This window comes from Cnephaeus nilssonii (assembly GCF_951640355.1).
Source record: "Cnephaeus nilssonii genome assembly, chromosome: 3".
Taxonomy (NCBI): domain Eukaryota; kingdom Metazoa; phylum Chordata; class Mammalia; order Chiroptera; family Vespertilionidae; genus Cnephaeus; species Cnephaeus nilssonii.
The window spans coordinates 72,793,802-72,818,221 of record NC_137074.1 but is presented as its reverse complement, the minus strand read 5'-3'; the positions used below and the strand labels follow the sequence as shown (position 1 = coordinate 72,818,221).

At 39.7% G+C, this 24,420-nt stretch overlaps 1 protein-coding gene across 4 annotated transcripts in view; it reads left to right on the top strand.

Annotated features, from left to right (window-relative positions):
• The window catches only part of ALCAM (activated leukocyte cell adhesion molecule), a 206,986-nt gene that overhangs the window by 163,462 nt on the left and 19,104 nt on the right, over positions 1-24,420 (top strand). Inside the window, exons 7-14 of one of the 4 annotated variants that reach the window (XM_079767370.1) lie at positions 3,902-4,029; positions 5,505-5,637; positions 9,113-9,225; positions 12,309-12,444; positions 12,554-12,687; positions 15,277-15,409; positions 17,698-17,736; positions 18,019-18,136. In XM_079767370.1, the coding sequence (XP_079623496.1) occupies positions 3,902-4,029; positions 5,505-5,637; positions 9,113-9,225; positions 12,309-12,444; positions 12,554-12,687; positions 15,277-15,409; positions 17,698-17,736; positions 18,019-18,136 (934 nt within the window). Of the gene's footprint in view, positions 1-3,901; positions 4,030-5,504; positions 5,638-9,112; positions 9,226-12,308; positions 12,445-12,553; positions 12,692-15,276; positions 15,410-17,697; positions 17,737-18,018; positions 18,137-24,420 lie in introns of all 4 variants that reach the window. The other 3 variants (XM_079767371.1, XM_079767372.1, XM_079767373.1) reach the window with 3 other exon arrangements.

Genomic DNA, 24,420 nt, shown 5'->3' with positions numbered 1-24,420 from the left:
CCCTGGTGATGCTAATGCTGCTGATCAAAGACCACACGTTGAGAAGCCCTGCTCCAGGATGACGTCAGAGAAGAGAAGGGGGCAGCTGAATCTAAAGGACACAAAGTACACTCAAGAAAAAGGAATTTGATAAATTCATCTTGAAAAAGTTGTCCTAGTCCATTCCTTCCTTCTCTTATTCAGTCAGTTAAGAATCCTTATAGAATCTAGTTCCTTAATCTTTGTGTTTACCTGATGTCTGCCTTCTTGCACTGCTCAAGATTATGCCACCATTCTTCATCATCTGTATTTTGGTGACACTTTTCTAAATAGTATTCCTCTTATTTATTCACTCCAAACTGCCCTCCAAGCTGCTGTCAAAAATCCATATATATAAAAGCCCAGCAACCAGAACAGTGGAATGACCAGAACGACTGATGGCTATGATGCATACTGCAGCAGCCAACCAGCCTGATCTGGGTGCCAATCACCATCTCCTCCTCCCCCGCCCCCCCCCCCCCCCCGCAGTGGGCCTGGCCCCCAATTGGCCCCCAACACCCCAATTGGGGGCGGCCAACCGCCTGCACTCCCCACCCTGCTGGCCCAGCCCAATGGGCCCCCATTGGGGCAGGCCGGCCGGACCCCACCTGTGCACGAATCTGTGCACCTGGCCTTTAGTATCTTTCTAAAACACAAAGGTGACCATGTCACTGCTGTAATTAAAATTCTTCAATGACACCTTAGATCTCTGAGACTGATCTTCACACTCCTGAGCAATTTTAATATGCCTTAAGTCTCCTATGGACATGGTCTTGCTCCATGTCTCAACCTTCATTACTTCACTGTACCTACCACAGTTTGTTCTGTTTTCCAGATTCTTCCTGAAAAATACCACTTACATGCCTAGCCATATACTGTTACCCCCTCACCATTGTTATCTATCAAACACCTACTTAGTCTCAAAACCCAGATCCAGAGTCAATTTCTACTAGAAGCTTCAAAACCCAGTCTCATGCATCTATAAGCTACCAGTGGTCATTTTGCTTACATCTATGCAGTTTTTACATTGTAGTCTTAAGTATGGTGTGATCATAATTTGAAAGTTCATTGAAGGTGGGGACTATGCTGCTTTCACATTTATAACTCTAGTACTTAGTAGCACAAAATAATTATTAGCTAACAAATTAATAAATGACTGGACAGAGGATAAATGAAGAGATGGGAGAAAGAAAATTTGAGTAGTCTCTTTTGCTTATAATGTATGGGTATGTATAGAGTAGTGAGATGAAAAATAGATACCAGGTTAGGAACTATTTATTTCAGTCATATATATTGGCAATGCATGAAGGTTTTGAATATCCTTGTAATAGTCAAAGCATAGCTTAAAAACTGATTTAGAGGAAATACACAGGAATGGGCAAAACTGGGTGTATAGTTGTTCATATGAAAAATACAATCTATATGTATAAAAGCCTAAGCAAACATTATGACCAGTTGACCGAATGACCGGTTGACTGGTCACTATGGTATACACTGACCATCAGGGGGCAGATACTCCATGCAGGAGCTGCCCCGTGGTGGTCAGTGTGATCCCACAGCCAACCTCCCATGGCCTCCACCCCCAGACTGGGCAAGATCGCCTCTACCCCCAATGGCCCCGATCGCTGGCCAGGCTGAGGGACCCCACCCATGAACGAATTCGTGCATTGGGCCTCTAGCAATTAAATAATAATACAAGAATAAACTCTGTTTGGTGCACTCAAAATTGTAAACCTACTCTTACCTATCCCTGTATATGAAGGAGTAGAAAAGAGAAAGGTTCAAGGTGAGGGACTGAATGAAGTTTGATGGCAGTGTTTCCTCTGTAGGTTAATTAGAGCCTGGACTAGGGAAGTGTTATTAGGAATAGGAGAGAAGCACACGCCAAATATATTAAGTATTAATCATTAAGACTTGGTGATTGAGTGGATAAGAGAAGACAAAGGAGAAAGCCAGAGTAACTGGCAGAATGACAGAGTAAAATTCAAAATCAGGGCAAAGGGAGTGCAAGAGATCATTAGTTTTGCTTGAAGCATGTTAGTGGATATCAAGAAAGTTACTGTGAAAAGTAAAATGTTACATTAACCTTCTGAACTCAGTCATTCAGCCCTCTAATACAGAGCAGAACCTATTGAAAAGGGGACACAGAGAAGGGGAATTTTGAAATGGAGCAGGGAGTCAGATAGATTGTGTCAGCCTTGATTGGGGATGTGCCACAGTGGTAAGCAATGGGCCAAAGCTAGTCAGAGAAGGGACACCTAAAAGAGTGAGGAAGGCCTAGGAATGGAAGGTCAGTATGGGAACAAAATCAAACTTAATTTACTTTCCACTTTACCAGTAACTGCTGGTCAGGATTCTACCTCAGACAATTTGAGAAAAATAAATAAGAAGTATATTAAACCAATCATTGTTCAGCCTCAGAACATTCTGAGCAAATACTCAGAGATGCCCAAGCATGAAGAAATGGCAAAGAAGCAATTTAAAACAATCCTCCTAAGTTTTTCCTGTACTTTAATCTTACAAATATAAATAAGTGACTGCAAGAGATAGAAGAAAGCACCCAAATCTACCACTTACTTGTTTTAGCTAATAGCAAAATAAGTCTTCATAGGTCATTTTTAGTGCTACCAGTTTGGAAATATAGATGCATACCTCAATGGTATTAAGCCTGTGGAAAGGTTCTGTAAAATAAACTTTTGCATTAAATGGTTTTGAAATTCATTGTTTATTGTATTATCAAGCTATATAACAGGTGGCTAAGTTAGAGACTGGGTGATTTATAACTACCAGCACCACCTCCTTTTATTTTATACTAGAGGCCCAGTGCACGAATTTGTGCATGGGTGGGGTCCCTTGGCCTGGCCGGCGATCGGGGCTGATCAGGGCCAAGGGAGGTTGGCCAGTGCGGGGAGGGGCCACAGGAGGTTGGCCAGCAGCTCCAATCGGAGTCATCCAGGCCAGCCAACTGTGGGGGAGGGACCGCGGGAGGTTGGCTGACCTGGGGAGGTTGGCTGTGGGAGCACACTGACCACCAGGGGGGCATCTCCTGCATTGAGTGTTTGCCTCCTGGTGGTCAGTGCATGTCATAGCAATTGGTCAACCGGTCGTTTGGTCCTTTGGTCGTTCAGTTGCTTAGTCTTTTATATAGAGAGATTTGCTAGATATGGCCCACTGGCTTCAGGTTTTAATTTCTTTAGCATTCTACTGTTGAGCAGTAGCCTCATTAAAGAATACCCTTTGGCCCTATTTTCTCCATAAAATTGATCAAAAGGGAATGAAAGTTGCATCTTGGCTTCACTGAACAGAACAGAATTACAATATACTTACGGTCTTGCATCACCCTCAGTTCATGGCATTCATCTTTTTGAAAGCGGATCTACTCTCCTGCATCCCCAAAATATTGCTGGCATTATTTAGCTCGCGTGTCTTTTTATTTAATATAAGGTATTATTATGTAATGTGAGTGCAGGAGTGCCTAATAGCTTTAGCTACTTTGCTAGCTGATCCAGTCTTTCCAAACTGTTAAGATTCATATAATATAGTTAAATGTCCCTATAATGAAATCATATAGTGCAATTGTTCCTACTGGTCTGGTACCCATAAAATAATTATGTTCATTCCTACCTCAGTTGAAGAAATTTTGCTAAGAATAAATTGATTTTTTTTTTATAACAAGGTTTCTTTGCAGTTTGTTCTAACCAAGATTAGTGCTTGGTGTAGCAAGTAGCTATTAACTCCAATCCTTCTATAAAAAGGTACATTTAAGAAATTACCATTACTGGCTTCTTGAGAAAATTGTGTATAATTTAGTGATTTACATTGTATGTACAGAGTAATTTGGTACTTGACAAAAATGGTTAACCCGTATCTGTGACTCCTGCAGATCCTACAGAGCAAGTGACAATCCAAGTGCTGCCACCAAGAAGTGCCATCAAAGAAGGGGACAACATTACTCTGAAATGCCTAGGCAATGGCAACCCTCCTCCTGAGGAGTTTTTCTTTTACTTACCAGTAAGTGCTTAAGGATTATTACTTGAGTTAGAACTCTATCATTTGTCCTGTTGTTTGGCAGCTGGCTGACATTAAGGATTGAATGTACATGAGCAGCTTAAGTGAGAAAGGCTGTTTTTCTTGGGGACAAGGGATACCATTTTTCAGCATCTTCCAATGATCTTGCCCTTTTTTCAATGTCAAGAGATTTTGAGGATAAATGCCGATCACAGAAAACCATAATTATAAAACCTCAACATTCATTATCCAAGTAAACTATAAGAATCTGCTCTTTAGATGCAGGTAACTGTGAAATGAAGAGTGATGGCAGCAAATGCTCTGATACAGACGTTAAATCTACCCATAGCACCTCCCTGAACACACCCGTGGACCTCTGAAGTAGGAACAGTCCTGTTGCAGATTATATTGAGCTTGTCAGGCTAAAGCTGGGGCTATATCTTGCAATTGTAGATGGTCTCAAAGCACCAGTTCTTTGACTTATCAGTATCATAGATGAAAGAAATGATATGTATAGAGGATCATTTGGACAATTCTTCTAGGATGAGTTCTAGATGTCATAGTGATATGGAACCATACCAGAAGACAGCTCATGTGAGGACAACTGTTTGCTCCCCCACAGCTCTCCCTGAGATTTTCTTTGACATAACCTTCCATTGAGAGAAGCCTTGTACAACTGTGTATGCGTTTACTACAGGGGTAGGTTTACAAATGCCATCTGCTGCATTACTCAGTAGTGCTTAAGACTGTCATCTTAATACCAAGCAACATTACTCAGAAGACTAGTATAAGTAATTTCTTTTAGACTTCAATGTTGACACACAACTTTGTTTCTTCTAATAAACTGACATACTGTTTTTGTCTCATGTGCAAATGATGTTTTGAAACTAGTTATGTTTCCTTGGCTATCGGGAATCACAGAGCCAAATGTTGTCTTAGTTTTAGCAATAATATCTGACACTTACCTTTTTTAATATATATTCCCAGTTCATCTATATTTTTATATTTTAGTTTGTTATTTTTTTCCTTTTATTTATTTTTCTCCTCTTTTACTTTCTCTTTTTTTCCTTGCCTCCTACTTTCTTTTCTTAATTTCTTCCTTCCTTATTTCCTACCATTCTTTTCCTCTTTTTTTTTTAATTTGGATAAATGGCATATTTTATTTTAAGTTGCCTTGAATCTTTCTGTCAGATTAGGCAAGGTATAAATATAAAAACAAAATATTGGAAATTAAAAAAAATAAAATGTAATCCATGCTATCAATAAAATAGATGGCACCAATACAATGTAAATTATCTCCTCAATATCAATTATTTTTCTAGGAATTAGATAATACAAACTACTCTTATTTGTCCAATCAAAGAACTATATAACCTTTTTTTTTCTTATTTGAGAAAATGTCATTTTCATCAAGAAATACGACTGTTCTTATTGTAGCTACCAAGTGCAATAACCTGACATTTTGCCTCTATCAAAAGGGACAGCCCGAAGGAATAAGAAGCTCAAATACTTACACACTGACAGATGTGAGGCGCAATGCAACAGGAGACTACAGATGCTCCCTGACAGACAAAAAGAGCATGATTGCATCAACATCCATCACCGTGCACTGTAAGTCACCGTATTCTTCATATAGTGTGGTTTCTTGTGACTTACTGAAGGGCATAGCAACAAGCTCCACCACGCTCCAGACTTGCACTGCAGTATTGAAATCTTGCGTGGATCTAATAGCTGCAACTTCTGACAGTGGTAAACCTCCATCTGTTTTATAAATGCCTTCAGTTTGAGGTATCAACAAAACGCATACATAGATATTAAAGAAATAACTCATTTTATCTTTTAAATAAAATATTAGATATTCTTGAAATTTACAAGGTTTGCACTTGGCACATAAAAGTATAGATTAAGTATCACTTTGAAAATAGCATAAATAATATTAATACCCAATCCAAAGCAACACAAAGTTAATGTTAAAAAAAAAAGTTAATGTAGACTCAACCTTTGGAAGAGAAGGTAGAGACTACTAAAAGCCATTTATTGGCTTCTTTAGAGAAAGATGGAACTTTTTAGAACTAGAGCCTCTTCAAAATCACTCTGAAGTACCTTTTTTTGTTAACTTTTCACCCGCTTTTGATCTCCAGGTACTTCAAACGTTATATTTACTCCAGTGTGATAGCAAAAGGTACCCATAGAAAACAGACACTTTACTTGTGTTCGTTATATTGTAACTCCTGGAAGTCTATATTACAGATGTACTTGATGCAGCGTGGAAATTGGGAATGAATTTGAACTGTTCTCTGGTGACGCTAGACTTCACACAGTGTGTTGGGGAAATGTCAGTCTTGCTTGGAAGTACAGACCAAACATCCTAATATGTATTTTGCACCCAACAGCACCATCATATAAATAGGTTTCCTCTAGACATGATCCACTGCCATCCCCTTAGAAATTGTTCTGAGGAAATGATTCTAAATCTTTCACTTGATCCATAATGCTTGGGAAACATGTAGGACAGAGCTAAAACTTTGAGGGAGGTACAGGGAGGTACTTTAGGTAACAGAGTAACCAGATGGTTACTCTGGAATGTGTGATGTTGGAAGGGCATCCTGGGAGGCCTGTAAAAATGGTGCACTGTTATGAAATATTCACAGCCAGTCCATGTCTCTGTTTTTTGCTTCATATTCACGTTGCACAGATCTGAGTATGTCTGCCACCAGGGACTGTTTAGACAAAAAGCAGTGACCTCTCAGGATAGCAACAGCGCTACTTTTCTCTGAGAACTGATCAGTCATGGGGCCATTTATCCAGCCTGTTCTATATGAAAAAAAAAAAGTGAATTAAGAGACTATAACCAACATATAGAATTGCCTGTGGAAAACTATCTGATATAACTGGGTCAATGACCAATAATCCAGTGCTAAGAGGTGGTACGTTTATGTTGAAGAGATGTTAGCTACTTAGCTACTCAGGACCCTAAAACGAGAGGGTTCTTATTTGTATCACTTGTAGATCAATCAGGGAAAAATAGATAAATGATAAAGCAAAACACTTGGATACAGCCACATAGTACCTCCAGGATACTGGGATAAGAAAAAAAAAATGTAAACAAAGCGTATAATAGTTTAATTGGAGTTCAGTGCATTTTGTTGGATTTAAATGATTTTTATTTTTGACAGACTGTTAATATTAGATTTTAAGTTCTAGATAGCTCCTTAAAAGCTGAAAAAAAGTATTGCAAGCAAATCAAGATTTTACTCCAAGTTCCATGAAATGAAAACATAAAACCCTGTTTTTTCCCATTTATCTTGATTGCTTGTTTGTTTTCCAAAAACAAGATTTGTTTTCTTTTCATTGGGGGCTGAAGGGAGTGTGTGTGGCTGGAGGATCTCCAGCCCATACTTGCACATGTTTGCAAAACAGACCTCTCAGCAGGGCTTCCGCCCACAGACCCATAATTGTTGATGAAATGTCTACTAGTCTTCTGCCAATTCCTGCACACGTAGATTCTTCAGCAGAACTTCCAAAGCCTGCCATCATTCTTTAAAGTCTTTTATCACTGGCAAGTTAACTATCTAGGAAGGGAAAACTTCTAACTCACCCTAAATAGAATTTTCATTTAAATATAATTCATCAAAAAACTCCACTTTTCTATGTGAACATGCATATTTTAATATTAATGAGAAACTGAGAAAGCATACTTCATTCATTCAACAAATAGTTTTGAGAGCCTACCATGTGGCAGACACTATGGAAACACAGTGACAACTCAAATTGTTGTCCCTACCCTCATGGTGCTTATAGCCTAGCAGGAGAAGCAAGAATTTAAAAATGATGTTCAAACAACCAACGTATCACAGTGATAACATGTAAAACCAAGGAAAAGCACAGGGTGTGATAGAAAATTCCCACTGATAGAGAGTAAAGTTACAACTCTGAGATTGGCAAGCACAGTCCTTTACATCCTAGCCTCAATTAATTTATCTTCCATGTGTTATAACCATTCATACCAGATTACTCGCCATTGTGAAATCTTTCTTTGACTGTTTATGTGGCAGAAGTTTTTTCTATATCTCCACTTATCAAAGTCCTTCTCAACCACTGGGGCCACAAACATACTGCCGCCTATACAAAACCTTTATTGCTGCTTTGAAATCCAGTTTGGCTCTTGTCTCTATACTCTCATCTTTGCTTATAACTCTGTTTGTAGCCCTTCCTTTATTTTTTTCAATAAATATTTATTGAGCCCCTAATTTCTAGCATGTTTGCCACCAGGTGCTGATTTCATGCTGCTGTGCATTATAGGTGCATAGTTGAGTACAATTACCTCTGCCTCAAAAATTGTGCGTTGCAAGCTCAAGTGATTCCTCTATCTCCAATCAGTGCTTGGAACATAGTAGCTGTACAATAAATGTTTCCCATATGGAACTGGATATTCCTCATAGAGATTATACTATGACAGTAAAATGTTTATAGAAATTACTTCTCTAAAAAATTATACTTCCTTAGATATGTATATACTCTATTTTTAAAAGATGATATCTGCTCACAGTGTACCTTACAATAAATCTGATTTAAAATGTCAACTGCGTGAAAAATTGGATTCTTTAAAAAAAAATACTTACCTACCATAGTCAATTCTCTCTGAAGAAACTATGTTGACTTCCTCATGACTTTTTAATTTATCATCTGCTGGCTACATATACTTGATTTTCCCATGTTATGCTTTACCTATTGTTTTTATAATAGTTACTTAGTCATCATCATTCTTTATGTTCTTCCAGAAGTGATTTAAGAATATTTTTTTCTTAAAGTGATAGACCCCTGGGGAATACATATGTGCAGTGAAAACATCAATCATGTTAACTGCAAATAAATGCATAATCAATTAGATGGACCATTCACTAACCTGGTCTCAAAGCTCACTTGAAAAACGACTGATTATGTTACAGTTCAGTTATTTCAGGCACACAAATCAGTTCTGAATTTTCAAGTGCAGTTAGAGGGATTTTTCTCATTTCTTCTCCAAACTATTTTGATTATCTTTCTTCCTGGAGTTTGAATTTTAAGCAGATTTTCTGCTTCGCAGATTTGGATTTGTCCTTAAATCCAAGTGGGGAAGTGACCAAGCAGATTGGGGATGCCCTGCCTGTATCATGCACAATATCTGCTAGTCGGAATGCAACTGTGGTATGGATGAAAGTAAGTAATATTCCTTGGTAATATTCTGCTGTTTGAACTGATTCTTCCTCAGGCTTCTTTTGCATTTTATGTGATATCCAATATGTATATTCATGGGTAATGTGTTTATGTACTCACACTCATACTCTATATATAATAATAAAAAATCATGTCACAATACAATTTTAGAGCTACTAAACAATAGTGCAGCATTTATAATTGATACTATGAAACTTAGTTTGGAGATATTAATTTAATAATGTGTATATACTAAGTAATTATACACATACTAGAGTCCCAGTGCATGAAATTTGTGCATGGGGGGGAGTGTCCCTCAGCCTAGCCTGCACCCTCTTCAATCTGGGACCCCTCGAGGGATGTCCAACTGCCCTCTCACAATCCAGGACTGCTGGCTTCCAACCACTCGCCTGCCTGCCTGCCTGCCTGCCCGATTGCCCCTAACTGCCCTCCCGTGCCAGCCTGGTTACCCCTAACTATCCTCCCCTGCAGGCCTGGTCGCCCCCAACTGCCCTCCCCTGCTGGCCTGGTCACCCCTAACTGCTCTCCCCTGTAGGCCTGGTCCCCACCAACTGCCCTCCCCTGCAGGCCTGGTCACCCATAACTGCTCTCCCATGCAGGCCTGTCCCCCTCATCTGCCCTCCCCTGTTGACCCAGTCACCCCCAACTGCCCTCCCTTGCAGGCCTGGTCCCTCCCAACTGCCCTCCCCTGCCGGCCATCTTGTGTCCACATGGGGGTGGCCATCTTGTGTGTTGGAGTGATGGTCAATTTGCATATTACCTCTTTAATAGATAGGATATACATGCTCAGAGATACACACATATACATCTATATTCTTTAGGGCTGAACGATTTATGATGTGTTGTAACCCACATTATTCTCACATGACAGTTACAACAACCCTGTGAAATATGCAGGACATTTATTATTTCCTCACATTAATCATGAAGAGGTTGAGATGAGGGAAATCACAAAGCACATAAGTGACAGAGTGGAGACTTGAGCTCCGGCCTTACTGAGAGTAAAGACTGCTGAAACTAATCTTAAGTGTCTGAATGTGTGTTCTACTGAACTAGTTGCTCTTTGGAGGTACATATCTCTTTTCATCTTTAACCCTTTGCACTCGCTTGCTTTTTTCTCGATTCCTTTATTCTACTCGGGATTTAATTTTTTAAATACCCCAGATTTTACAAAGCGCGGCAGTAGAATAAAAAACTGGAGTTTCTTTTCATACAAACTTATTTATTTAATGTAAGAAAAGCCCAAGTAAAGGAGGAGGGATGGAGGGAGGGAAGGGATGGGCTACCAATGCTAACCGTGTCGAGTCACACTCGACATCTGAGTGCAAAAGGTTAAGCCATAGTAGAACACCTGGAACATGCTAGGATCTCAGTCAGTACTTCTTGAGTGAGTGCTAATATTTTCTTGTAATTGTCTGAAATGTAAGGCATCTACTGGACCCAATTATTGTTATATTTTTAGAGTACGAAAGTAGGATTGGTAATTTGTTATTGGAGACAGAGTTCCCCTGAAAGTCAATAGTTGTAACTGTGATCCTTCCACCCAAATCCTTGGCTACTAAATCTAAACACTTAGTACATTAATCCCCAGGACATGGCATATAACAGGAGCATTTTACCAGTAATGTGTTGACAAAATGTATACATACCATTTGAAGTAAGGGTTAGCAAGTATTATCTTTATAAACAATTGTGGATAAATTTATTCCTAGAGCTTCTTCTTGATGAAAATATAAATGATTTTGTATTGCTCTTTGATCTCTTTTAATGCCAGATTCTCTTACTTGTTCTCTGACTCTTACTAGTACTTTCTTATTGCACTTTGTTTTAACCACCTTATCACAACTTTCTGTTCACTCAGATATTGAAGTGTTACTCAAGAGACTGTATATTTGACATAATATGTTTATAATAATTGATAATCAAAGGGCTAGACAAGTTCTAGGCAACTAGACTACTCAGTGGCATTATGAACATTCAGTTTTTTTTTACTACAGGACTAAAGACTCTAGTTTACTTGACTAAACCAGTTTCTATATCAACTGCAGTCACTGTTGTTAATTGAATACTGAATATCAGTGATCAGTATTGTCTGGCCATTGGTTGATTGATGGGAGAGGAAAAAATTCATAGTGGACAAAGATAACATAATCTTAGGATTCAGTTTAGTTGTCTGCTTCTGAACATTTCAATTCCTGATAAAATAGCATCATTTTCTATATATCAAGTGATTTTTTAAATTAAATATTGTATTTCCTTTGTTCATTGAAATTAGGATAGTAAGTTGTTATTAAGGGTTTCTTTAAAAAGCATGTTGTCACCCTAACCAGTTTGGCTCAGTGGATAAAGAATCAGCCCGTGGACTGAAGGGTCCCAAGTTTGATTCCAGTCAAGGGCACATACCTTGGTTGCAGGCTCCATCCCCAGCCCTGGTCAGGGCATGTACTGGAAGCAACCAACTGATGTGTTACTATCTCTGTCTCTCTCCTCCCTTCCACTCTCTCTAAAAATCAATGGAAAAAATACCATTGGGTGAGGATTAAGCAATAAATAAATAAATAAGGCATGTTGTCATAATTGCCATGGCTCTGTAATGGATCCCCTGTTGATAACTGTATCCTTTCACACATCTATACCCATCATTGATTTCGTAGCACAAGTCTTCAATGTCTATCATTCCTAGTTATAGATTTTCTACAAGGAGTAATTACTATGAATCAATAACTTTTCTTAGTGTAAACACATTGTATTGTTTTTATAAAAAGGCCTCATAACAGTTCAAGAAGGCTATTATCCTCTCTTACAAATAATGAAACTGAGTCTCAGAAGTTTAAGAACTGCTCCAAATTACAAGTTCAATACACAGAAGAGTCTGAAATAATATCCAATTCTAGCAGTACAAAAGAAAAGGGAAACCTACTTTTGAAGTCACCCGAAGTTAAGAAAAAGAAGCTTGAGTTTTCATTAGACCCAGAAGAATCATTTTAGGCCTAATTATTTATCTAGTAAACACATTGAGAGTTATTATTGTGCCCTGTGCAGTAATTAACTTTTTATTTAATCAGGATAACACCAGGCTTAAATCTAGCCCATCATTTTCTAGTCTCCAATATCAGGATGCGGGAAACTATGTCTGTGAAACTGCTCTGCAGGAGGTGGAAGGACTAAAGAAAAGAGAGTCATTGACTCTCATTGTAGAAGGTAATAAAATACTTGAACACTCCTTCAATTTTTTTCTTTGAGAATTTGCTCTCTGGTTAATTTTATGACCTTTGTTCAACATCTTATTTTAATTTTAATAATATTTCAGGAAAACCTCAAATCAGAATGACAAAAATCATTGATCCCAGAGGCCTGTCTAAAACAGTCATCTGCCATGTGGAAGGGTTTCCGAAGCCTGCCATACAGTGGACAATTACTGGTAGCGGAAGTGTCATAAACCAAGCAAGTATTTGTCTTCTTGTTACATGCTGCACTTGGTCCAATATGGGGATTTATCTGGACTTAAACTGTGGGTGAAGCTGCTTACCAAGGTGAAATTTTCAGAATGTCCTCAGAGGAAGCTTTTGCTAAATTCTTAATTTTCCCAAAGGCAGAACATGGCTCAAAGAGCGATTTTAGATACCAGGGCCATGGAGAATGAAAGAATCATGGTGTTGTGGTCAGTATCTGTTTTTAAAAGAACATAAATTGGATGTTGTTCCATGGTAATTAACTCCTGAAACTTAGTGACTAAAACATTAAGGTATGTACTTTTCTGCATGATAAACTTATACGTCCGAGTATAAGTGGCCTCTATTACTTTGCTTACTTACGCACATTAAGGGATCTTTCCCCTTAAAACTGGGCCCTGAAGTATGGTAGAGAACACATTCAAGTGTTCGCTGACATCTGGTCTGGTTTGTGTGTGCCAGGGCCAGGGCCAGAGTAAGGCTAGGTAAATACATAGTATCTAGGATGTGTCCTTCTGGAACCAAAGGAAACATAAACCCAAACTTAATATTTATACCTTTGCCAGGACATTTTAGTCATAGTAAAGGGCTAAGAAGTTATGAACACCACCAGTAATTTTCTTTTTACTTTGATACAATTTTTAAAAAATTAAAAAGATGAAAATCTGGTCTGTCACTAGGAGTTCAGAGCTAGAATCTCATTAAATTGCCAGTCTGCTGGGGTTACGGAGATACTTCTTAATTCCATTTTCTCTATGACAGTCTTCCGGTCCCTCTTCTCAGTGGAGCCACTTAAAGACTCTTCAGCAGCACCCAGAGGTGCCATTTGATTATCTGAATCTTCTGTGCTGCCTTCTTCCCAGCTTTGGGCCCAGTTGCAATGTGAAAAGGCATACATAAAGCAGAGTTGCAATTGGGTTTTAGGTTTAAATTTCTACTCTCTCTGTCCAAGGGATGTTGGGCTGCTGGTCCAGATTATGTAATGTGGTTTTGCAGAGCAAGGTGAATTTTGGCTCTTTTACCTATGGTTGATGCATATATATTGGCATAACTCCAAATAGGGAAGGCCCCCGAAGCAAAAGACTACTGATCTGATTAGGTGGGATGGGGACACACAGAAAGCATGCATGAGCAAGACAAAGAGGCTCTGGCAGGAAATGCAGGTGTCCTGACCCAGGTGAAGATGTGAACCACCTATACAATGTACAAGTTAAATTTTAGCATCAAAAATTACTATTTATTTTTTTTTTTGCTTTTTCCCCTTCTCTTGTTCAATGAAAGCCAAAAAGAACCTATAGGTATTGGTAATGTAAGTATAAAAAATAGAAAAATAAGCACACAATAAATATTTGATGAATGAAAGATGCAAAGGTTTAAAAGAAATGAGTAAATATATTTTGTAGAGATAAAAATAACAAGAAGAAAGACTCAGTGAGAAAGTCACATGAAAAATGCTGGTGGGAAGTGGTACAATAGCAGGTGAACTTACTATGAGGATAAAAATAATAATGCCATTCTTCATTGTCAAGGAGAAGAATTGATTCTGGCCCACTAGGTGATATGTTATTTTTCTTGTTCTAGGTTTGTGCTGATACACATAATCTTTTATTTGTTCCCTCCAAAAACACATGGTGAATCTATTATTTTACAACTCCTGAAAACCCTGCCCCAGGAACTAGAAAAAATCCCTAAGCATGAAACTAGCTCTTGTTCTCAAGGTCCTTACATTGCAGCTGAAGGGAAACTAAGTAGGGACCAATGTGTCTAAATAAGGGGATTGAGAAAAGAGCACCAATACATATTTGCTTTTGTTGTGTTAGACTTAGGAGTCTAGTCCTAGGGAAGAGTTTAAAGTGAATTGTCTCATTTTGGGAGGAATTAAATACAGTGATTGTCCTCATCAACACTTCACAACAACAGAATGAATTTATCAAAGAACTCATCCTCTGTGTTTAGCTCAGGACAATTAAGAAAAAAAAGGGTTAGATTTCCCATGAGTAAAAGCCTATATAAATATGTACTTAGATATAATGGTCATCCCATGTACCAAGAGGTCACTGATTGGATTTCCAGTCAGGGCACATACCCAGGTTGCTGGCTCAATCCCCAGTAGGGGGTGTGTAGGAGGCAGCCAATTGTTTCTCTCTCATTGATGTTTCTATATCTTTCCCTATCCCTTTCTTTCTCTGAAATCAATAAAAACATATTTTTTAAACAAATTAAACTGAATTCATTAGTTCATTAGGGGAAAATTGATGATTAATATTTTGAAATAAGCACTCTCATGCCAAAATATTAACTAATCTGAGTATCTTTTGAAAAAGATGAGTTTAGTGAATTTAATTATTAGAATTTATAATACAAGCATAAACAGGAATCCATTTATGAATTTACTATTCTTTTCCCATCTCTGCTGTAGATGTAAACCTGAAGCGGTCTATGTCTATGACCTTACATATACCCTTGAACACCCGATAGCATTATAAAGCACCACACCTATCCTATTTCACTCAGCATTACTCTTTCCCATGTTGTTCACCTAGTTCCATTTCTAAATCTGTATTTCTTTGTTCTTTTCCAGACAGAGGAATCTCCTTATATCAATGGCAAGTATTATAGTAAAATTATCATTTCCCCCGAAGAGAATGTTACATTAACTTGCACAGCAGAAAACCAGCTGGAGAGAACAGTAAACTCCTTGAATGTCTCTGCTAGTGAGTATTTCATTTCTGACATTAAAAAAGTAAGAAAATTTGAAGTTATTCTTCATTAGTTTAAAATCTTCAATTCCATCTTCCTATCCTGCATTATGGTAAGTTTTATTTATTTTTCATTTGGTATCATCATCATAGGTTCTTTTTTTTTTATTTGTGGTATCCATTCTTGTATAATTCTTGTCTTGACAGCTAAATCATTTCATGTCATATGGGTCAAAGGCCTTAACTTATATGGGAATATTCCCCAAGAGCATGAGATGATATGAACTGAGTTGCTATTATTTAATCTATATTTTGTGTTCAGAGTACAGATAATTCAAAGATTTTCTTAAAACACTTGTGTAACAGTTTCAATTTTGATAAAATTATAATTATCTTTAATCTGTTATTTTGCATTCTATTTGTGGTATTTATCCTACCATTATTTGGTACAGGAATGTCACATGCTTAAAGTCACTTAGCAAATTGGTAGTCAAACTGGTGTCAGAATTAATGAAATCTAGTTTTAAAAATTGATGCTTTTGAATACAATATTTGAATCATAGCTAAAAATCATGAGATTATCTCAGAAAAAGTGAAAAAAATCTGTCAATAATGAAATCAGGGTAATACATACACACCAAAAGCAGCTTCTGAAAATATTTGTCATTTATTTGAAACTAGAGGCCCTTTGCGTGAAAATTCATGCACTGGAGGGGGGAGGTTCCCTCAGCCCGGCCTGCCCCCGGCAGCCCTCAGGGGTGGGAGGCGACCCAGCAATCAGGGGAAGACAACGCCCATCACACCTCTGCTGCTGCCACTGCCAACAGCACAAGCCTCGGCCGGCCCTGGTTACCTGAGCCTCGGGTGGCCCTGGGCAGCAGGGCAGCTGCCATCCGAGGCTTGCCTGCGCCTCGGGCCAGTCCTGGGTGGCTGGGGGGCTGAGGGGACTAGGCGCTGCCATCTTGTGGCTGTGGACCCCGCCATCTTTGAGGGTGGGGCAGTCAATTAGCATCTTCCCTCCTTATTGGCTGTGGGCGCCACCAGCTTTGCGATGGTGTGAGGGTCAATTAGCATATTCCCTCTTTATTGGATAGGATTATCCGTCATCTTCAGTTCTGTCATTGTTCCTGTTACTATGACAACCTGAAATCAGGAGAGGCTTAGAATGAGGTTCAGCTCTGAATAGGAGGCTCACTGACCTCCCAAACTCTTATTCTTCAGTCAGTTGGAATCTGTATGTGACATTAGCAGGATAGGAATACACTGGCCAGGAATTAGCTGGAGCCAGGAGAAAATAATTGTCTAAAGATAATAGTTTTTAACAGATTATGACTGGAATATAAAAGCCTGCTGAACTGACAAGAAAAGAACCAAACAAATTCAACTCGAAAATAAGAGCATTGACTTCTCAGAATTTAATTCAGCCGAGTATTGATTTGTCCTACCTAGAAAGAGAACTTATCCTTTCTCCCTGAACACAAGTCTCTCTTTTCATTTTAACCCATTGAAGAGTGGTCTTCTAGACTTTGCAGTGGCTTAATCAACATTTAATACAGTCGTTTTTCAATTCAGTGAGCACCTCCTGAGATCCCCATTTTTGTGAGGAAGGATTGGGGAATCTGCAGTTTAACAAAGATCACTGGAAGTCCTGGTTCAGGCCCATGCCTAGAAGGATATTTCAGTAGTTTGACTTTAGCTTGTAATCCACTGCAGCAGTGATTCTTAAAATGAGCCAGAAGCCTGGCTCAAATAACCATCAGAGTTATTTGAAGGCTTTTACAAACATCACATATGGTGCCTCTTAGCCTCCAAGACATCCCTAGTTTTAACCTCCAGCCCCACCACTTTAAGGAGGTCTCTAGTGGTGAGTCCCTAACACTGACGAGGAAAATTACTTCTCTATTGAGGCAGGAAAAATTGAGAAAATTTGAGAAACACTGCATTGTAGATTTAATATGTGGCAACTTGTTTCTCCTTAAAAAAAAAAAAAAAGTCCCATTAAAATTTGGTAGCTTGTGGGGAAATTTCTATGTGTTTTAGATTCATACTATAGTTTGCCTGTTGTGAAATTTTTATGGTAAATTAATCCTTTTGCAATTTTAACTACTCTCCTCCCTTAAAAGGAGATTAATTTTCTTGTAGGAAAGTTCCCGCTCTATTAAATGTAAAAAAATTGTCTACCCTTAGCTCTAGAATAGATATTTTATCTTTAAGTATTATTATATCATACTATAATAGTAAAAGTGACTTTCATTTATCAACAAATTTTGTTTTTAATTTCATATTAACATTTTTCATTTCAGTAAGTATTCCAGAACACGATGAGGCAGATAAGATAAGTGGTAGGTACTATGCTGCCGACTCTTCTTCCCTGACTATCAGCTCAAGATTTATGAAGTGTCAATGTTTAAGTAATTTTCTTAGCCTCCACAATTTTGACTTGAATTAAAAATGAAACAAGATAGTAAGAATGCTAAAATTGTATCCTTTCAATTCACAAGTTTGCATGTTACTAATAGTAGTGAGCCACAATCATTTTTAATAAGAAATAATAACCAGATTGATTTCTTTCCAAAAATCCTTGCATTGTCTATAATCGCATGGGCCTTTCTTCTTTATTGTAGATGAAAACAGAGAAAAGGTGAATGATCAGGCAAAGCTCATTGTGGGCATCGTCGTTGGTCTCCTCCTTGCTGCCCTCGTTGCTGGAGTTGTCTACTGGCTGTACATGAAGAAATCAAAGTAAGTTGTGTGTGAAAGCTCTTCCTTGTTCATTGACATCCACTGGGAGGAAATGCAGTGTGTTAATTATGCTCCCTCCAGCTGTAATTTCTATGATAGGAAAGACATTTCATCCACTTCAGGCTGATCCTGTTTGCTTTCAGCTCATCGTGATGACATTACCAACATAGGGGACACGGCTCAGGGCATGATTTCACATGTGTCTCATTACTTTTCTCAGTCAGTAGTCTGAATTCAGCTATTTAATTTTTTCAATGCCTAAGTGGATTTTTAAGAACCATATATTGCCTAAAAGTCAACCATTGAAACCATTTTATGGAGGTTGATAGAGATTACTTAAAAGTGACTAGCACTTTCTGCACATATGGCCAGGTGTCTTTGCAGGGACAGGTCTAGCCATCAGCGAAACTGCCAGTGAGCTAGAATTGTCTGTTGTCACTACTCCTCTATTCTATTTAGGTCACTTTGCGCCACAGAATGATGTCATTCAGAGAAAAATTATTCGGTATTTCATCTTGAATTAAAAAAAAAATGATTAGACAAAGTACCAAGACTGCTTTAAAATTATTTAGATGGCGTTTAGGTTTAATATTATTAGAATCATAAAATAACACAGATAGTATCAACCTTATAAATCATCTAACAGTGGTTTGTAATGAAAATACAATGAACTAATGAGGATTCATAACATTCACACAAGCCTGGTACTTACTCCTCATCACCCCACCCCGACCCTATATTGAGATGCACTTGGGCAGAGATGGGTTTTAGCATTTGCATTTTTTAAAAGTTTTATTGGTGATTCTGTGATATACTGCTCATTTAAAACATGGCCTTTTAATCTTCTTATCTTATAAATGAAGACATTGACTTTTGCAAGGGGATTTGTATAGCTTGTGGCAAATTTGGACTTAATTTTATATTTTCTTGTTGTCTGATATAACCACTTTTAACAGCTCAGGTAAATTAACCTAAAAGAAAATCAAACGAAAAAGCACACTCAGGGTTCATGATCTTACCCTATGGAGACATTAATAATTTCAGTGGAGAACTGTTCAAATGGAGCTCAAAGAGAGGCACTAGCTCAGAAATTTTGAAGTCACATAATATGAGCATTTATTGAGCTCTGTTTTGTTCTCATAACCCATCTTTGAAGTAGATACTATTATTATCCATACTAGAGGCTCAGTACATGAATTCATGCACCTTGAAAGGAACTGTGGGCCATGAGGCTGCAGTGGGCAGAGAGGTGGATCTCAGCCCATCCTCTGCACCCATGTCTGGCCCATCCTGCTGCTGTCCCCGGTCCCCTGTCTGCCAGCAGTACCGGTCCCGCCACCACTCCTATGCACTGACAGCGCTAGCCCCGCTGATGGTGCAGAGCTACTGGGGCCTGATGGCGCTGAGCGATTGGGGCCGGTGCCAGCAGCAGGTACGAGCAGGGCCAGTGCCGTCAGCGTGGTGTGAGTGGTGGCTGCTGCCCCAATCACCCCTCAGGAGCAGGGGAGGTAGAGAAACCCCGATCGGGGCCGGCGCCAGGCGGCAGCAGCGGGTGTGAGTGGCGGCTCTGGCACCGGCAGTGATTGTGAGCAGAGCCGAAGCCGGCAGCAGGTGTGAGAGCCAGGCGGGACCACGGCATGGGAGCAAAGAATTTTCAGTAACCACCAGAGGCTTGCTCCGATAACAGTGAACGGCGCCCGCCTTGGTCTGGTGCCCCCGCTTACCTGCTCCACCATCTCACCATGGCCGATGCCCACCAGGTTCCGTGCTCTGCTGCCTGCTGCCAATGCTCACCATGTTCCGCGCACAACCCCTGGTGGTCAGCACACGTCATAGCGACCGGTTGTTTAGTTGTTCCGTCATTAGGTCTATTTGCATATTAGGGTTTTATATATATAGGTTTTACATTAAAAAATAAATAAAACTAAGGCAGGGAATGGTTAAATGACTTGAACAGTTGGTAAGAGACAGAATCGTGTTTAAGGCAGTGATGTTTTAGAATCATTGTGTTTAATCACCAGCTCTTATTTGGTCATGTAAGGCAGAACCATTTTCTTATTGTTGAGGTTGATGTATATGTGCACATTCACATTGGGGTACAGTCACTTCTGATCTTGGGACTTCACTCCTCAATCTTGGTCAGTCTCCACCATCACATGGTAACAAGTGTTCTTTTTCTCAATGTGAAAAAGTTTCTCAATGTTTCTCAAGTGCACATTTTGCCTACAACTACTTCATGTGGTTTTGTGTTTATGGTTTCTGTAGAAAATTTAAAATTTTCCCTGCCTGTCCCATGAAAGTGAAAGGAAATGCCAAGAGTTTCCCAGATGCAATATCTATCTAATAGAAATTCGCTATCTATTTGTATGTTTCCTTATGATCAAAATCTATAACAGACAATAAGGAATGCATAAATCTAACAGTTTGGGCTCTAGGGTTTTTCTATTTTATTTTCTTAGGATTTCTGACATACTCCAAAGTAATTTCATTTCCTAAAAGAATGAAAATAAAATTTCCCTATATTCAGAACTTGAGCTGAAAAAATGAGCAATAGTCCTCTACATTATGATCAAGTGACTGTTAAATTCTTGAACTATCCCCAACATCCTTCATCACCCTATTCTAATTCCCAGTATTTCATCAGATACCATTTGTCTATGAATAGAAGAAATTTATGTGGGCAGTTAGGTTGTTACTTCATTGGTTATTACCATATGGTAACCTAAAATTAATATCATGGATATATAAATGCTGGACACTTCCCTTTGTAATGTCAATATGTTAATGGCTAAGCCTTCCTGAATTTCCTTTACAGTATCTTATTAAAGCATTATCCTAATCCCAAAACCAGATAAAGACACTACAAAGAAAGAGAATTACAGGCCAATATCACTGATGAACATAGATGTTAAAATCCTCAACAAAATTCTAGCAAATCAGATCCAGCATTGCATTAGAAAGATCATACACCATGATCAAGTGGGATTTATTCCGAGGATGCAAGGCTGGCACAATATCAACAAGTTAATAAACATTATACATCACATAAACAAATTGAGATACAAAAATCACATAATCAATAAAAAGTATCCTAGAAACAAATGACAATGAAAACACAACAATCCAAAATCTAAGGGACACAGGGAAAGCAGTCCTGAGATGGAACTTCATAGCTCTACAGGCATACTTCAAAAAAAAAAAAAAGAAAAAGAAAAAAGAAAAAATGGTAGTAAATTATCTAACCCAACAACTTAAAGAATTAGAAAGAGAGCAACAAGAAAAGCCCAGAATAAGCAGAAGGAAGTAAATAATAAAGATCAGGGTAAAAACAAATGACATAGAGACAAAAAAAAATACAAAAGACCAATAAAACCAAAAGCTGGTTCTTTGAAAGGATAAACAAGATTGATGAACTTATAGCCAGGTTCACCAAGAAACAAAGAGAGAGGACCCAAATAAACAAAATCAGAAATGAAAGAGGTGAAGTAACAACAGACCCCACAGACACACAAAAGATTATAAAAAAAATACTATGAACAAATCTACTCCAACAAACTGGACAACCTAGAAGAAATGGACATATTCCTATAAAAATAAGAGCTTCCAAACTCAATCAGGAAGAATAAAAAAACCTAAATAGGCCAATAACTACTGATGAAATTGAAACAGTAATCAAAAAACTTCCAGGAAACAAAAGCCCTGGACCTGATGGCTTCACAGGGGAGTTTTGCCAAACATTCAAAGAAGAACTAAAACCTATCCTTCTCAGATTATTCCAAAAAATTCAAGAGGAAGGAAGACTTCCAAGCTCTTTCTATGAAGCCAGAATTACCCTAATCCCAAAACCAGATATTGACATTACAAAGAAAGAGAATTATAGGCCAACTAGAGGCCTGGTGCACTACATTCATGCACTGTGGGGGGGGGGGGGAGGTCCCTCACCCTGTCCTGCACCCTTTTGCAGTACGTGAGCCTTTGGGGGACGTCCGACCTAGTCCCGCTCCCCGTGGAGAGGCTCACACCACCGCCACTGTGCTTGCCAGTCGTCAGCTGCCTTCTGGCTGAGTGGCTCTCCCACTGTGGGAGCACACTGACCACCAGGGGGAAGCTCCTACATTGAACATCTGCCCCCTGGTGGTCAGTACACATCATAGCTACTGGTTGTTTGCCGTTCTGTCAATTTGCATATTACCCTTTTATTATATAGGACTAGTAGCCCTGCACATGATTAAATCGTGCAGGTTCCCTAGGCCTAACTGCAATCAGGGCCATGTCTGCTGCCCAGCATCACTCCTCCACCTCAGTAGTCTCTGCCCCGTGAACCTCCACGCTAACAGCCCCCACCCTGTGAGGCTCCTTGGCCTCTGCTGCCCACACCCCACGACGCTCTTCTTCCTCAGCAGCTCCGCAAAGCTTCAGGCTCACAGCTCCTGCCCCACCTCCAACACCCCACAATGCTCCACGCTAACAGCCCCTGCCCCGCAAAGCTCCACGCACACCGCCCCCACCCCGCGACATTCCTCCGCCTCAGCAGCCCCTCGAAACTCCACGCTAACAGCCCCCACCCCACTCCTCCACCTTGCCTCCACCAACCTGCGATGCTCCACACTCACCAACCCTGCCCCGCTACACTCCTCTGCCTCAGCCACCCCGGGATGCTCCATGCTAACAGCCCCACCTCGCCACACCGTGAGAGCCAGACTGGTCCTTTGTTCATTTGGGCCCACAGCTCCCTCCTCCCAGCTGCCGCCATGGGTGGCTAAGGGCCTACAGATCCAGCTCCCTCAGCTCACTAGCCTGGCATCTGGTCGAGCCTGGGGTCATTACTGGTCGTTACGGACCCAGGGTTTTTATATATTAGGATAGGATATTCATGATGAACATAGATGCTAAAATCCTCAACAAAATTCTAGCAAATTGGATCCAGCATTACATTAGAAAGATCATACACCATGACCAAGTGGGATTTATCCCAGAGATGCAAGGCTGGTAGAATATCTGCAAATAAATAAATGTGATACATCACATAAACAAATTAAGAGACAAAAATCACATGATCATATCAATTGATGCAGAAAAGGCATTTGACAAAATCCAACAACCTTTCCTAATAAAAACCCTCAGCAAAGTGGGAGTAGAGGGATCATACCTCAACATAATAAAAGCCTTATATGGCAAACCTACAGCCAACATCATACTCAATGGGAAAAACTAAAACCAGGTCCCTAAGAACAGGAACGAGACAGGGATGCCCATTCTCACCACTCCTGTTCAACATAGTACTGGAACTGCTAGCCATAGTCATCAAACAAGAAGAAGAAATAAAAGGTATCCAAATTGGAAAAGAAGAAGTAAAACTGTCATTATTCTCAGATGACATGATACTGTACATAGAAAACCCCAAAGACTCCATCAAAAAACTACTAGACCTAATAAATGAATTCGACAATGTAGCCGGATACAAAATTAACACCCAGAAATCTATGGCTTTTTTATACACCAACTAGAAGCCCAGTGCATGAAATTCGTGCATGGGGGGGTTGTCCCTCAACCTAGCATGCACCCTCTCCAATCTGGGACCCCCCGGGGGATGTCTGACCCCTGCAGGATCAGGCCTAAACCGGCAGTCAGACATCCCTCTCACAATCCAGGACCGCTGGCTCCTAACTGCTCGCCTGCCTGCCTGCCTGATTGTCCCTAACCACTTCTGCCTGTCAGCCTGATAGCCCCCTAACCACTCCCCTGCCAGCCTGATTGCCCCAACTGCCCTCCCCTGCTGGCCTGATCACCCACAACTGCCCTCCCCTGATGGCCTGATCACCCACAACTGCCCTCCCCTGCCACCACCCGCCTCCTCCACCAGGACCTGCCTCCTCCACACAAGGCGGCAGAGATGCCAGGACCAGCTTCTTCTGCACCGCGCAGAGCCACAGGAACCCCAGGCCTCACCAAGCAGAATGGCCGCTGGGCCCCACCCCTGCTGTGCATGCGGCCATCTTGTGATGACATAGCAGGAGGGTGTCGCAAAAGGGCATGACACCACCTAAGCTTTTATTATATAGAATAATGAACTCACAGAAAGCGAAACTAAAACAACAATCCCATTTACCATTTCACCAAAAATATTAAGATACCTAAGAATAGACTTAACTGAGGATGTAAAAAGCCTATACTCAGAAAACTACAGGACATTAAAAAAAAAAGAGAGATAGAGAAAGACATAAACAGATGGAAGAACATATCGTGTTCATGGATTGGTAGAATCAACATCATTGAAATGTCCA